This window comes from Cnephaeus nilssonii (genome assembly GCF_951640355.1).
Source record: "Cnephaeus nilssonii genome assembly, chromosome: 1".
NCBI lineage: Eukaryota > Metazoa > Chordata > Mammalia > Chiroptera > Vespertilionidae > Cnephaeus > Cnephaeus nilssonii.
In genome coordinates this window covers 43,460,758-43,477,774 of record NC_137072.1, presented here as the reverse complement: position 1 = coordinate 43,477,774, position 17,017 = coordinate 43,460,758, and the positions used below count along the sequence as shown (strand labels likewise).

Sequence of the window (17,017 nt, the reverse complement as noted above, 5' to 3'; positions counted from 1 at the left end):
TGTTTTAGAAGGCACGGCAAACAAATGAAAAAAAGAAGAAAAAAAAAAAAGAAAGAGAAAAAGGGCTTTTCTTTCCAGATTTCCTGCTCTTTGTGGTAGCAGCAAAGTTTATTTTGCCACAAAGCCTGCTGAGGTTGGATGCAACTGGCTAAGCCCTAGTTTCATTCAGTCTGAATACTTGTCAGCACTCTGGGTCCAATAATGATTGCTTTGCTAAACTTTTACCTTCAAAATGTGACCCATGAGTGTTTAAAAGAAAAACATAATTCATGAGTTATTCATTTATCCTTCACCAATCAAAAGTGGTTTGTAAAGAGTTATTTGATGTGTAAGAAGTCAAACAATCCATGTTTGATAAAGGAAGGAGTGATGCTAATTGAAAAAGTTCCCATTCAGTCTGAGGCTGTGAGTCCTGAGTGAGAATGGGATTTATGTTTGACTCAGGCTGTATTTTCTGAGTCTTGGTCATAGGCCCATCTCACCCCAATTATCTCAACCTTCTCAAGGAGAGATCGTGGAACACACAGAGGACTATATCAACTAACCCAAGACCTCAATTACAAGATCCTTGTGAGGTGTGAGGAGTGGGGCAGAGTGACAGCACAGTGGGAAGAACGGTGGGGTAAGAGGGAGTATGACTAACTGCCTCCCCCTCACCCCCTTGTCTAGACATTCATTTGGTCAATTTTCCTGTTTCTCAGTTTCAGCTTGAAGTAATCTTGACTCCCAAGGCTGAGATAGCCTTCTTATTTTGCATCTTGATCAAAGCACTCACTCTTATGTATAAACTAGTGGCCCGGTGCATGGATTCGTGCACATTGAAAGGAAATTAATTAGAAGGTGGCAACAACATAACCCACGGCTGAAGGTGGAATTGCGCAGCCCTGTGAGGAATCGGGCTCTGGTGTTCCAGGGTGTGTCACCTGAGAACTGATGCTGCCAAGTCACCACAGCTCGGCAGCTCCTGCATTGAGCATCTGCCCCCTGGTGGTCAGTGCATGTCATACCTACCGCCTGGTTAGCTGGTCGGACAGTCACTTAGCCTTTTATATATATAGATGATTGTGCCATTACCTGCCTATCTCCCTCCTCAGGATATAATCCCCTGGTTGAAACCCCTTACTATACCTTAGTATTGTTATTAGATATTAGTACTTGGTACAGAGTAGAGGCTCAAAAATTACTTATTGAAAAATCTATATATATAAAAGCCTAAGTGACCGTCTGACTGTTTGACCGTTCGCTATGATTCACAATCACCACCAGGGGGCACTCAACACACAGGCATGGAAACATGGAACAGACTGATGAATCTCAGAAGGAAGTGGGGGAGAGGGCAGAAAGAGATTAACCAAAGATCTTATATGCATACTAGAGGCCCGGTGCACGGATTCATGCACAGATGGGGTCCCTCGGTCTGGCCTGCGGGGATTGGGTTGAAACCAGCAGTTCAACATCCCCTGAGGGGGTCCCAGGATGCAAGAGGGCACAGGCCAGGCCAAGGGACCCCACTGGTGCACGAATCTGTGCTCCGGGCCTCTAGTTAAATTAATAAATGAATAGCAATTGGATTATAAAACCAGGGTATGCAGGTTTTAATGATATCGCCCTCTCAGCTAGGTGGTCCTTTTTGCCCCTGTGGGCCAAGGGATGGGCACCCTTTGGGCTTTTGCAGGCATTTGGGCTGTAAAGAAAAATGAAGTCCTAGAAGCTGTGGAGGATTGTAGGGAATGAGGTGCACAGTTAGCACCGGGGACAATTTTGTTTCTGGAGACTCAGTCAAGTGAGGAGATGAAACAAGGAACTCAGACCTTGGTTGACTCTACATAGAGGAAAACAGATCTGCATATTTCTTTTTAGGTTGTGGAATCCAGCTCACAAACATATTAAAGAATACAAATCCAGGCCGACTTATTCACTAGGAACAAAGGCTATGTATGGCTGTGTTACATCTCTTAGGGACCAGAATGTGGTGGAGAAATAGAAAGTTAAAAATCCTAAACTGTATACTGTTATACAGGAAATCTGTTTGAAATTAAGATCTATGTTCAAATATATTTCCCATAGCCAAGAACCTCAGTAATATTTTACTTTATATTTCTTTTTATAATTGAAAAATATGCTAGTGTTCTGTTCTCAAGTATCTTGAAAGAGAAAAGTACAAAAGCTGATGTGTGTGTGTGTGTGTCCATGTACATGTCTGTGTATGTATGAAAGACTTAGCAAATAAACTGCCTTAAGAGGCATAAACAAAAGATGGATTACTAAACTACCTGAATTGCCCACAAAAATCCAATGATGAAAGTCATATTTCAACACACATAACTTAGTTCTGAAAAGCCAGAGTAACTGGCCGTGTGTTAACTGATCGAATAACGAAATTTTAGTTTGGAGGGAGAAAGCTAATGCAAGCAACAAATTTTAGATATAACCACGTATGTTTCATTAGATAAGATTTAAATGGCAGAATGTCTGAATATATACAATAACGGGATGCTATAAAAATGACTCAAATGATTTCTAAAATTGTCATCATGAATGCATCCCTTATTCTTTTTATTATAAAACTAGAGGCCCAGTGCATGATTGAATCATGCACGTGTAGGGTCCCCTACATGCTTTCTCTTTCGATCGCGGTGGAGCTGGGTGCCTGTCCGCTGGTGCACCAGGCCTTTCAGAAGCCTCCAGCTCGGCGGAGTCTTCCGAAAGGCCTGGTGCCGGAGCAGACAGGCAACCAACTCCCCCGCTTTTGATGGTCCGTGGCGGGACGTGAGCTCGCTGCCCCAAAGGCCCCTTCTGTTCTGCAGCACAGCCATGGCGCAGATGCTGAGCTCGCGCCACCACTGGCGACGCGAGCTCAGCGTCCTGCCGGCCCAATCGGCTACCCCAGCCACCCCGAGTCCCGCCTCCTGCGCCCAATCGTGGGCATAGCGGAGTGATGGTAATTTACATATTACCATTTTATTAGGTAGGATAATTGGAGGGAAGGATCCTTTTTAGTGTCCGAGTACATTTTCCTTCAATTCTCCTCTATTTAATTACTTTCCTTTCTTCATACACCACATTTAGTGTTTTTTTTTACATGTATAATTTATATAAAACTTGTTTTTCCTTTATTTAATATTCTCTCTTTTCCTCAATGTCCTCCTCCTAAATTGAATGCCATTCCTATTTATTTCCCTTCTTTCCTAATTTTCCTTTTTTTAAAAATCCTTTTTCCTTCAACCTAAACCTCAATTTCTATTCTGACCTCCTTTAAGCAATACTGCTGATCTCAGCTCTCCAGCATTTTGTAAGATTGATTTGCAAAGATACAAATATTTAATATAGGATTCTCTGCACCATATGTGGTAAATGGAAATAAGTAAAATAAAGAATAACCTTTGGCCCTTGTAGTCCTTGAGGTCCAGGTGGTCCAGGGGGACCCTAAATCCAGAAAAGACAAAGTTATGAAAGGCAACCAAGTCTATGTATTAAATTTCATACTTTAATAAGTATACTATACACTTTCTTAATTTCTATCATAATCAAATATTTCCTAATATTAATTTGCAAGGAGGAAAATTTCACCAGTTGCAGACCTACTTATATGCAAAAACATCAACAAACACGCAGGCCGAAATAATACTGAAGATGCTTTTGAGTTGAACTGCAAGACAATGTAAAATTGTTACTATCTCACATTCATCTTCTTGGGTTGAATTAGCTTATTAATATTATCTGTGCCTCTAGACACATTCCTCCCCTCCCCGCCAAAAGGCTTTGCTTTCCCAAACACTAAAAAACAAAACTATATAATTAAGATAAGGCCAAAGACTTTTAAGAAAAATAACTCTTTTTTTCTTGACTTTTTCACTAAACAGACAAAGTGGTTAAACTGGGGAAAATGTGAAAAAGGTTATTTATATAAGAAAAAATAAATCTCATATAAAAACAATTGCTACATTAGTACCATTATGAGCAGCATGCATCAACATCAAATACAAAGCCACACACCACAGAAATCATGCAATAGGAGTTACCGTGACAGTTAAGGTGGTAATCCTCTGTTGGGAAAATGTATTGATAAAGACAGAGTTACCTATTTGTGTGCTAAAGTACAGTAATACATTTCTGAAATAATCAATGTTTTGAATATGTTTTGGCAAGACTGATAACTCATAAGGAATTGACAAGAATTTGAGAGCATATAATCCTATCTTCAAATGAATAGAATACTAGTATATTATAAAGATTCCTTTAAACATTATTTTTAGAATTTTATTTAAAAAAATCTGTGGATAAAGAAAAAAATATCAAAATTTTAATTCACTTGATTTTATCATTTTATTTACTTGTTTTTTTAAAATTTATTGATTTTATAGAGAAAGATGAATAGTGAGAGAGAGAGAGAGAGGGAGAGAGAGAGGGAGTAATCCACTGTTATTTTACTTATTTATGTACTTATTGGTTGCCTCCTACATGTGCCCTGAATGGAGACTGAACCCGCAACCTAACCCACTGAGCTACCCTGCCAGGGCTAATTCACCTGATTTTTAAAAATTATGTAGTAAAATATTACACACTAGAGGTTTGTCAGTTAACTGTGACCTGAGGAAACTTCAGCATTCATACAATCTCTAGATCTTCTAGAGTACTTCAATTAGAGAAAACTTGAACAATCTAATTGTGTAAGTAGTATTTTTTTTTTTCTCTTTTAGTTTGTGTCATGTCTAAAGATAGAAGCCGGCATGGGATTCATCTAGTTTCTTAATGTGAAGTGCTAGAGTTCTGTAACAAAATATATTCTCTGAAAGTATAAATCTCTAAAACACTTGACCCCTAATCTAGGATCATTTTTGTGTTAATATTTTCTAATTTACGTTTTGTGCTAAATATTCTATAGGACCTATAACCAATTTATGCAACCATAGAGGGGCAAACATTCTCCATGGGGTACTCCAGTCCCAACAGAGAAACATTATCCAATTACACGTAAACTTGTGAATACCAGTTTAGCACCATCCCTTTGTTTTCCACTAATACTCCATTCCAATTTCTGATTTACTAGTAGGTTGTTGTTGCTGTTTTTTATTATTGTTGTTGTGAAAAAATAATCTTAACATTATCTATCATACCTCAAACACTTGTGTCTCTGGTGACATGATGTCATTATTCCTTAGAAAACAATGTATTATGCGTGTGTATAAATATTCAATTTTGTACTCTATGATAAAATCTGTTATGGTCATTACAGCTTCCGAGAAAACATAGTAGGAGAAAATCAACCGGTACTTTTTTTTTTTTTTTTAAATCCTCACCCGAGTATATTTTTCCATTGATCTTTAGAGAGAGTGGAAGAGAGAGGGAAAGACAGAGAGAAATATTGATGTGAGAGAAACACATTGACTGGTTGCCTCCTGCACGTGCCTCAACCAGGCTTGGGCTTGGGAGGAGCCTGCAACCAAAGTATGTGCCCTAGACCGGAATCCAAATACAGATACCACTTACTTTATTCATATGGGATTCACCGAAACAAGAGTCAAATTTGGGATTATGAGAAAGCTACTTCTTTGTTTCTATAGGTAAATTAGTCATTTTAAAAAATCTGCTAGAAAATTAGAGTAAAAATACTTTATCATTGCCTTCCAATTACACATTGCAATTTTAACTAGAAAACAGAGTCATAAGGCCTTAGAAAAGGAAATGAGCTTAAAAATTAAATTCTCGAAGGTTTTCCAACAGGTGCCACATATAATTCATTTTTTAAAATCTAAACACAAAACTAGTTCTTTTATAAATTTAAATATAACAATATGTTTTATAATGAGGTGCATAATAAAAGAATATTACTAATGGTAACTGAACTATCTAACAGATGGGGTTTAAATGATCTTGTTAAATAACTGTATTTGTGAGACCTAAAAGTTTACAGGGCAGGGCAGGGCAGTTCCATCCAGTTAACAGAAGAACAAATGACAAAACACTAAACTAAGTTCTCAAAACCAGAGTTTTTACTGCCATCCTGAAGCACTAATGTGCAGACACACAGAAACGTCCTAAAGATGTTTGCTCATGTTGGACTTCTTGTATCTGGTTCTTCTAGGTTAAAGGTATATATGCTCAGCAGGATTCTCGCTTGAAGTTCAGTTATGACTTGAAAGCAAGAATGTTGTTGGTAGAAAAGAAGAAAGGCATGCCATTCTCTCGTGAGGCATGATGGGAAATGGGAAGCATGAGCTAGAGTGACTAAATTGGTTGACGTTCAAAGGCTGCTTGGTGATTTATTCCCTAAGATACTTATGTAAGTCACTTTAGAATTAGAGGTTATTTCCTTTCCTTTCTGACAAAGATGCACACTTATCACCCATGATTTACACCAGAGAACAGGTTTAGTTTGAATGCTATTGAGGACTTTTAAAAGCTTGAGTAGGAAATGGGGAAGTTTTACTGCAAATTGTGGAAATGCAACCACCTTAAATAAAAATAAATGGCTTATGGCAAATGTTCACATAAATAACAAATTTCAATTGAGGCAACAGTAAAATATTTGTAATGTGATGTTTTTATAACTGTAAAATACTCATATTTATCTAATTATCCTAGACTTTTTTGCAGAATTTTTAGAGGAGGCAGTAGTAAAATGAAACAAAACTGTGAAAATCCATCACTGGGTAGAGAATTAAAAAAATAAATGTCTGCTACTTCCTTTCAGTCTAATGGCTATTTAGTTTAGTTCATTTTTTTAAGGGACTTTTATCCACTAGAGTATATAATTAGGAAAACAAATAGTTTTGAAGTGAAAAACAATGACACTATAAACTATTTACAAGCACAACATATAGTTGCCCTAACAAACCCATAAGAATAATAAATCTTTAGAGGTTGAGATATAAATATGAACCAGTTGATTATGACGAATATTGACTTGTTTACAGTCATACAGAACTCATGGTGAAAGAAGAAACTGAGCACAGATATTCTTTCATATCAAGATGCAGGTGTCACAATTTTAATAAAATACAGTGTGTTCAGGCACACCAGCAGAAAGGGTTGAGGAACTCAGAAAATAATCCTAAGTATAATGTTAGAATCTAAAGACTCTTGGAAAAAAATATGTTTAATCAAATCCTCATTTTCCAGATGCAATCAATGAAGTATAGATACATTGATTTCTCTAAAATGACTTAGCTAATTAGTAGTAGAGGGGAGATCAAAACAGAGATTTCAGTTTTAGGTTAAGTAATTCCCTTTCTTAACTAACCAGTTTGTGTTAATGACACCATAAGTCTTTGAATTTCTTGAGATAGGAATTGCTCCATGCCAGTCCCTGTTCATGCACAAGATGCTTTAAAAGTCCTCTTTCACAATTTTTTTTTTGAAAAATGGCCAATAATATTGGAGCAGTTCTTGGAAGGTAAGACAATAGATATCTCTTAAATATTATAGTAAGAATGATGGGAAGCAGTATAAGGGAAATTTACAACATTGATAATAAATTAAATTCAAAAAGTGTCCCTATATTTTATAAGTAAGAACTTTGAAAACATAGTAGGTGTACCTAACTAACCTTGTCCTGTTTCTCTTTTTCTTTACACATACCAATGAGAACAGAAAAAGTAGGCTGAGCTGAACACAGATTCTATAAAAATGGTAGTTGTAGCAAAAGACTCATAGGAATGAAGGCCTACAATAATTAGAGAATGTTAGTGAAGTCATGAGGATAGAAAAAAACAACCCCAAACAAATAGAAAATAGCAAATATTTAACACAACTGTTGAGTCTTTCAAGCAAATAAATGGCTTGTACATATAAGTATACTCACTCATTCAACCAATGACTTTATTTAATATTTATGCCCAGACCTGTGTCAGGCATGTTGGGGGATGCAGAGTAAGCACAAGACAGATTTCCCATCACCAAATAACTTCCAGTCAGGTAAGCAGGTAAGCAGCAAGATTAAATAACTTATGTGACTTAAAGAATAATTAAATGTTAAGCTACTGGGTCCTGACTGCCAATGTTTAAAAGAGGAGGATCTCATCTGGGTGGCAGCAGTGCATTGTTGGAGAGGACTTACATGGATAAAAGAAAGAAAAGAAGGATGGGATGAAACGGGCAAAAAGAGGAGGATTTTTATGGATAGGATCAATAGGACCACTTCAGGGGGAAATGTGTTCTGGAAAAATAGAAAATTCTGTATAGGAAACAGAGGAATATAGAGCCTTAAAAGTCAGGTAGAGAAGTAGAGAAGTTTGAGCTTGATAGAGTAGGCAAGGGGGTCCATTTCTGTTTCTGAGAAGATTGAAACCATCAAAATAGTAAAAATTATGAAAATTAACCTTGAAGTGATGTACAGGATGGATTAGAACAGTAAGGAGGCACTAGGGCAGAGGAGTTGGCTGAGGGCTTGTTGCAGTGTTAGACCTGAAATAAACAGGATGTGGACTTAGTTGGGAATGAATAGAATGGGGCAACCTCAACAGATAGCTTGAAAGAAAGAAACAGTAGCATCTGGTGAGATATAATGGATGAAGGGCTAAGAATAGTTAAAAAATAACTTTAAAGTTTCTATCTCAAGAAATTAAAAAACTTTTGCTATCATTAACTGGTAAGTTAAGAAAGGGAATCACTTGGTAGGTAGGAAAGGTAACCAGTTTAACTTCATATCCTGGTGGAAGTTGATAATCAATTGTGCATCCATTGAGGAAATATTCCTAGGCAGCTGGAAGCATATGCAGATCAGACACGGTGTGAAAGATTTAGAAGCAGCCATAGCACAGAAGAACATGGAGTGATGTGCCAAGAAAAGATCAGAGACTTGAGGATACCAAAAATTAGGGAATGGATAGAGAAACTGGAAATACAAAAATAGAGTGGATCCATCATAGACAAAAACTGGAAGAAATGAGAGTAGAGGATCAGAGAAACCAGGAAGAAAAAGTTTCAAAAAAGGAAGGTGGTTTAGTATAAATGTCACAGAAAAGTCAAGGGTGATAAGTACAATGTGCTTGACCTAGAGGTTATTAGTGACCTTTACAGGGGAAGTTACAACAGACTGGTGACAGAGGCTAGAATGCAGGAGTCTAAGCATAAAAAGGATGAATAGGATGCAAAGTGATGGAGACATGCCACACAGTCTATGGTTTTCACTTGATGGAAGAAAAAGAATTGAATGGTAGCAGTAATAAGAAACACCCATAGAGGACTTACTCAATGACAGGCATTTAGCCATTTACACCTCACAACAACCCTATCAGGTAAATACTACAACTGTCCTCATTTTAGAGAAAACCGAGGCCTAGGTCATGCGTTTAGTAAGCAAAAGGGCTGAGATTTGAACCCAGGTATCTTCAACTCCAGAACCACAGGGCTTTTCATTGCTTTGCTTGGCTTGCTTTCCAAGCAAGGAGGCAAAGATTGGTGAAACAAACACAAGGTTTAAACCAGGTAAGACTTACACATATCTGAAGGTACGAAGGAAAGGGAAGCTTGAAAATGCTAGGAAATAAAGAGGATAAACTGGGGCAAGCAGAAGGAGATGGGTTCAGAATAGGAAGAGGGTGTGGTTTGAGCAGTGGAACCTCTGGAATCCCTGGGGGTATGGAAGCTGATATTGACGCTCATCAGTGTCACTGTCTGTGGCAGGGAGCAGTCACTTGCCTGCAAGGCTTCGTGGAGGTTGCCATTGTAGTCTATGATCTCTGTGGCTCCTTGATCCCCCTTTTGACCAGGTGGGCCCTATGGGAAAAAACAACCAACAGGAAATCATGTGGGTTAGGCTGGGATCTAGAAGGGACTTTGGAAAAAACAGAATTAGTAACTTGCAGCTCTTTGACCATCAATTCCTGGCTAAGGCTCAACTGCACTTTAGAATACATAGTCATGTTTGAATTTTGTCCTTATTTCATAGGAGGTGAGCCATTTCTAACTTCTTTGTCGGTGCATGTTAAAGATATGAAATATGGATAAAAAATAGGTATGAGTCAATCTCTGAAACTGTTTTCTGAAAATTATAAAATGTAGGCTAATCTGATTCAACTTGTAAACATTCATTGGCTTTATCCATATTTATTAAAGCAACCCTAACCTTTTCTAGTCATTTACAACTCAAAGATTTCTTCCTCATTCTTTAAGAAGATAGAGCACTGTTCTTAGGAAACTCCTGGTTTTCCCAACAGGAATAGAGTTCTATTGAAATAAAACCAAAGAGGGAATGCAAAGAAGACATATATCTTTAAAAATTCTACCCTACTCATTAGCCTTGCCACTGAATTTCCATTAGTTATGTCCTAATTCCTTGCCTGTGTCTTAACAAAAGGCTCTGAAGATAGGGGTAGTTGCTTTTTTGAGAAAAATGGAAAATTCTACTAGCTGGATAACTATGGACTTGCTATTGCTTGTTTAGCAGAGGGAAAGTAGATCAAGAGAGTTCTTTAGACCTTCTTCTCTTGAGTTCATTTTATGTGTTAGAATCTATACACTCATTGTTACTTGTGAGTGAAATTGAAAATAATATGAAAGGGGGTATCAATAATAATCACACTAGTCTCCCTCTGGTGCTATTATTGGGTATTATTAGTCAAGGTGCCCTGTGAAAAGCCACATAGATACATACCTTAATTCTGGGCTTGGGGGGGGCATATGGGGCAAAAGCTGGGATGAGAGACACACTCACCCTAGGTCCCAGGGTTCCAGAGTCTCCTTTGTCTCCACGGTCACCCTTTCACCAGTGAAAAGAGAAAAAAACCTAATTAATAGGAGGGCCAACAGTCTAGAAATATCTCAGATTTAAGGATGTATTTAATACCATACAGCAGCATCCTTATTACAAATGTCTGAAGTACAAAATCACAACTAGAAGAACAATAACCACCTACATGGCAAATGCTTCTTTAAGATACGTCTTGCAGTGAGTTAAAATTCCTCTTTCAGATAAGAGAGTATATTGGAACAACAACATATATGTTAGCTCTTTCACTAGGGATCTTCAAAAGCAAAGCAAGTGGTTTCCATGACACCCAGTGTACAATGTTACCCTTCAGACTGAGCTATGTTTTTGCCTTTATATGAAAACTGGGGCAAAGGTAAAAAGAGCCAACCACTTTGGTTATCTTTCCTCTGAGAGGTAATGTGTAAATAATTGAGACAGGGAAGGAATGGAGAGCTCATTCTGGGAGAATCAGAAAGGAAAGGTCACCGGCTAGGCCTTCCTCTGATGATGGAGATTTGAGGAAGAGTTTTCCTGTGGGTACAGGCATTTTAACACAGAAGGTGCTGAAGTGGACAGCAGCTAGCTGGGACTGGTGGGCAGGGCTGAAGGTCAGGGGCAGGGCAAACTCAGCTCTCTCATTTTTTTAAATGCTAAATGAAAAATCTCTGAAGTTCCATTTATGGTGTTATTACCCCACCTGCAGAGACATAAGGAATAGTCCAAGTCTCAAACTGCATCCACATCACTTTGAGAACACTCAAAATTCTCAGAAGTCTAAACAGAAACATTGGAAAAGATATTTGAACCTGTGTAGATTTGAAGGTTCTTTAAAACAACCTTAAATTTATAGAGACCTTTGTCTAAATGGAATTCAAAGCATTTTGATATATCTTTTTATATATTCCTATAAACTGGGTAAGGACCAATGAAGAGAAACAAGAAAAGGGATTATAATTTTTATCCATCCACATTGACCCATAATAATTAAATTGAGAGAACAGAGAATAATTTCTGCTCTGTTTTCTTTATTTCTGCACCACTTTTCCATATTATTAGCTAATAGCATTTTAAATAACACGATTATGCTAACAATGCATAGATAACTGCAAATATTATAAAGAACATGGTACAGAAAAGAATTTCAATTAGTGGTGAAATTTTAATGCAGTGAAAGGAGTCAACTAAGTTAAAAGCACAGTAGCCCTGGCTGGGTGGCTAAATTGTTTGGGGTGTCCTATACATCAAAAAGTTGTGGGTTCGATTCCCCATCAGGGCACACACCTAGGCTTCAGGTTCAATCCCTGGTTGGGGTGCATATAGGAGGCAAATGATCTATGTTTCTCTTTCTCACATCGATGTCTCTCTCTCTCTCTCTCTCTCTCTCTCTCTCTCTCTCTCTCTCTCCTCTCCTCTCCTCTCTCTAAACATACCCTCAGGTGAGGATTTTTTTAAAAAGCAAAGTATAATTGGAATATTTATTACAAAGATAGCCAGGAAATGAAAAATAAGATTATACCATACATAAGTTAAATTAAGTACAGTACTTAAGTTTTTCCAAAGAAACTATTCTATGAAACAGAAAATAAAACTTCCCTTAAAGAATAGTCATAAACACACAAAAACAAACAAGATGAAACAAACCAATTGTTCTGAAATATCATCACAGGGATGAAATTACTGGAAGAGTTTCATTTAAAACATGATTCTCTGTGGAAGAGGCCAAAAGCACAGCTCTTGAAGGCCTCATGTAACATTAAAATGATTGTCTGGTTACTGACCTTTGACCCCTTTGGGCCTCTAGTTCCTGATTCACCTTGTTTCCCCTATTATAGGAGAATATGAAGATGAAAAAGAGACAGAGTAGTAAGAACAGAGAAAAGAAATGATCAGTGACATAAAAATGGAAACACTTTATTTTAACTGCCATACTATATGGCTCTATGTAACGTTGGCTATTAAAACACTAAACGTAAGTTCATCACAGTATCACTGGTTCATTCCTTGGTCTCCCCGACAACCTTCATTCCACTATAACTGAAGACTGCCCTCCCATCAGTTGCTGGGAAGAGCTCTCTGAATGATTCTCATTAGTCTCAATAGTGTTTGCATAAATTTCCTTTTCACCAAAGAGTAAATCATTTCCTGTGTATCTAGGCTGGGTTATTAAAATAAAGTGTTACCATATTAGTTTGCAGGAAGTTTAGAGGAATAAAGATTGAACAGTCAAATAAATTTCAAGGTGTTATCATCAAGTTACCATCAAAGCTAAATACAACACATATCAACATGTTCTCATACGTTTCACTACCCATTGAGTGATAATGTGTTAATGACAGTAATTCCCCCTTTACATTTGGATGTGTTATTACGTTTGTTCATTGAAAAGAGAGAAAATTAGGAAAGTTACATTGTAAAATTCCTCTTTTTAAAAGAACCAGTTGGTGTGTATTTCAATAAATTATTTGTGCATTTCAATAAAATAATATTTATTGAGGAATTTTAAATTTTAATTTATGTTCTAAATCAAGAGGCACACATTTCCAAACCAAAGAATGTTATTTTCCAATTAAGAATAACTGACCTTTGGTCCAGGAGTTCCAGGCTCCCCTCGCTCACCTCTTCCGGGAGGCCCTGCCTCCCCTCGCTCACCCTGTCACAAAATGCAAAACCATAAATGGCAACCCTCCTCTCTCTCCCCCTATCCCCAGCTGGTACCTGTAGATTAGTAAGTTGAATAAAATTAAAGAAAGCATATAATTGCCATTTATTTTATCATGTACCCAGCACTGTATTAATCGAAGCATAGATTATCTAATTTAATCAAATGATTGTTCAATCCATTGTATTATCACTTCCATTTGATAGATAAGGACATGAATTGGTACCTGCCTGTCAGACACCTATGTTAGTAAATGGAAGACCTTTAAAGGGACCTGATAAGGGCCATGATGATACCTCAAGTCAGGAATAGACACAGTTTTCATTCTGTGGCCACTTTCTCACTACTACCGGGATGCAGCATGGCAAAGTGGTTAAGGCTTTATAATGGCCATAACTCATCACTTAATAGTGGCCAGGCTTCTTGTAATCCCACATCCTGGGTCTGCTATTTATCAGTTCTGGGTTTTGAGGCAAGTTAGTTAAGTCCCCAAAGCCTCAGTTTCCTCTGTAAAATATGGAAAATTATAGTACTGATCTCATAACTTATAAATGTAGTACACGACACATAGGTCTTACCGCTTCACTTTCTCCACAGCTCTGTGAAGTATGAATATGACCACTGCTCCCAAGGAGCCAGTGACCCACCTAGACAAGGTCCACACAACAAAACAGTCAAGAGTTCACGAGTAGCATAAGGCCATACATGAGAGAAGAAGAAACCCATGGGGTTTTTAATGGTCCAGACTGGCCCCCTGAGGGTGAGACTGGAGTCATGTCCTGAAGGATGAGTAGGTTGTATTTTATAAGTATTGCTGTTATGACTATGCCCTTAATGAGTGCAGGAACTGCACAAAACACTTTACGTGCATTATCCTATGTAATCCACAGGGCAGATGAGAAAGGTGTTAGCATTCACAGTCGTACAGACGGGGCAACTGAAGCTCAGAGAGGTTAAGTAACTTTCTCAAAGTCACAAAGCTTTTAAAAAGAAGAGCTATAATTTAAAACTGTGCTCAATCTTCAACTTCTGTAGAAATATTTTTGTATGTGATTCTTTGAACATCTCTAGTCATTTTCTAAGGAAAAATCTGTAGCCGGGGAATTGCTGTGTCAAAAAGTCTGAACATAGTAGAAGTTTGCCAAGTCACCCTCCAGGGAGACACCGCGTTTTATACTCCCTAAGCACAGTAGACTGTCTGGCTTCCCGCATGATGGGCAGCATTCAGTGCTCAAACAGGTTTTGAATTCAGTTTGGTGTTAGCTGGGTGATACAGGGCTTTCCATTCCAAGTCCTTTATCTGTATCAGTCCCTCTCCGGGAAGCTGTTATGGTTTTGCAGGCGAGGGGGGATAGAGTAGTGCAAGGATGGAAGAAGTTCAGGCGGTTGCTCAGCATGACCCAACGAGACTGGGCCAGTGGAGAAGGCGGGAGAAAGGCAGGGACTTGAGGGATGCAGCAGATGGAAAAGATGCTCCGAGAGCTTTCCCAGGGATCAGAGACTGAAGCACTTTGGTTGATACATGGAATTTTCATTTTAAAAAAGCACCATATTTGGCATTTCTCCTAATATTTTATAGAAGAATTCTAAAATAGTAACTGTAAGCTTGTTTTAGGGCAAAACAGAAACCTTAGAAAAATCATTTATCTGTTATATACCATAAGAGTGGAGTGGCTATATCTTTACCTAGAATCACTTTAAAAGATTGCAATGACCCTAATTGGTTACTTGTCACTTCCTGGAATTACATTATTTATGTGTTCACTTCTTTCTCTCCTCCCACCCTTCCTCACACATACTGGAAGGTAAGCTTCAGGAGAGTAGAGACCATTTTTGCTGCATTTAGTTTTCATTCTCAGATACTAAAAAAAAAAGTCTGGCAAAAAGTTGTTGAATTAACGAATAAACAGTATCACTCAAAGAATTCTAAATTATTGAGAATAGCACTCCATTTTTTTAGACTGCTGTAGGTCTCTCCCAGGACTGATGCAGATGCTGAGGACACAGCAATGCATAAACAGATTTTTAAATGCCATCACACAGCTTCCTTCATTATGATTTCTCTTCACGGTGTTGGGGGGTAAAAACACAGATTAATTTATATTTTTAATCTGAATTGAGTGGGACAAAACCAGATTACCTAAACAACTGGGGGAAAAAAACTAGTGCTTGGCTGGAGGAAATTTTTAAATAATCATGACTTTTCCGTTATGATACCAAATTCATGTATGATAGGCAATTTAGCTGAAAAATAAACTTCACAATATTGTTAATAAAATGAATATCCTATCTACATCCTTTCTTGTAGAAATACAAAACAGGTACAGAACATTCTTCATTTTTATTGGGAGTTCAGAGTAGTATCTGTGATAAGAGGATCTGGTCTGTAAAATCAGGCTGGGCTCCTCACAAGCAGTAATTAATGGTGATTTTATGGCCCCCCACATCTGGACCTTTTTTAGCTTAAGGTTGGTGAACTAAAGAAGAGATATTTAAGGCTGAACTCCCCTCTCTACAGCCCGTGTTTCTTTTATATTTCCTTGCTTAGCAAACCAAATGCCACCGACATTTAGAGATGAGTTAGCTCCAGCCTGGTTCTCTGAAGCACCAACCAGGCAGAGGTTTGAGCCTATAACCAGGCTGCCTTCCTTCTCCGAGGCTCAAGCCTGAATACATACACCGGCTCTTATATGAACACAGAATGCCCAGCCTCTCTCTCTCTCTCTCTCTCTCTCTCTCTCTCTCTCTCTCTCTCTCTCTCTCTCCGCCCCCACCCCCAAAAGTGTGTTTCTGTGTGAGTCTGTTCAGGCTAAAACAGGCATTCCTCATATTTTGTTAATAACCCTGACAGCTCATTATGTGAAAATGAAATTGCTTGGAAAAACAGCAATTTTGCATACATTCGACCCAGTGCCCCTTGGGCCACGCATAGTTTCCGTTTACTGGGATTGGACTTATTTTCTCCTGAGCAGTGGGAATGAGGACGCCTCTGTCGGAACAGACCACGAACACATTTCTCTGGCTCCCGGAAATCAGCCTGCTTTATTTCTGGCGAATGCAATACACATGGAGGCAAAGGCGGCTATGGGTTAAAAATAAAAAATGTAGTTTGATTTAATTTTGCCCCTCCTTTGATTCATGACTCTGTCATGAGTAAAGTTCCTCAGAGCGGTACATTTTAATGTCTTACTGGGTAGATAAAAAGAGAATGATAGGCCTGACTGTATCCGCAGCAACATAACTTTTTATTTGGCGGCATATAGACTGTGCTTTTAGAGCCCTCTCTAGGGTTGCCAAATGGAAGATCATGAGATGGTTTTCATTACAGGATCTTTCTGCAAACGTTATTCAGGATGGATCCTTTTGGGATGAGGCACTTAGGAATCTCTATGACATCAGTACTCCTTGAAATCTAGGGAGTGATGTGGGAATAATAATAATGTTTGATTTACAAGTTTGTCCTAAAATCAGCGATAAGGAGGAGGAGTTAATGAGTTCTATCTCCCCTCCTCAGAATTCCCCCACTTTTCCATCTGGCCAGGAAGCTAATAGCACTACATCAATTTAGGAGCAATTTGGGGGACAACTGGAACAACTAATATATCCCACCTTCCTGTTGTCTTGCCCAAGGCTTTCTAACATAAACTTCGTGTTACTCTATTTAA

At 38.2% G+C, this 17,017-nt stretch overlaps 1 protein-coding gene across 1 annotated transcript in view; it reads right to left on the bottom strand.

The window, feature by feature from the left end:
* Positions 1-17,017, bottom strand: part of COL25A1 (collagen type XXV alpha 1 chain) — a 480,059-nt gene that overhangs the window by 33,013 nt on the left and 430,029 nt on the right. The window contains exons 20-25 of the mRNA XM_079776470.1: positions 13,275-13,343; positions 12,472-12,516; positions 10,658-10,702; positions 9,643-9,720; positions 4,023-4,046; positions 3,382-3,426 (exon numbers count right to left, since the gene is read on the bottom strand). Of these exons, the coding sequence (XP_079632596.1) occupies positions 3,382-3,426; positions 4,023-4,046; positions 9,643-9,720; positions 10,658-10,702; positions 12,472-12,516; positions 13,275-13,343 (306 nt within the window). The remainder of the gene's footprint in view (positions 1-3,381; positions 3,427-4,022; positions 4,047-9,642; positions 9,721-10,657; positions 10,703-12,471; positions 12,517-13,274; positions 13,344-17,017) is intronic.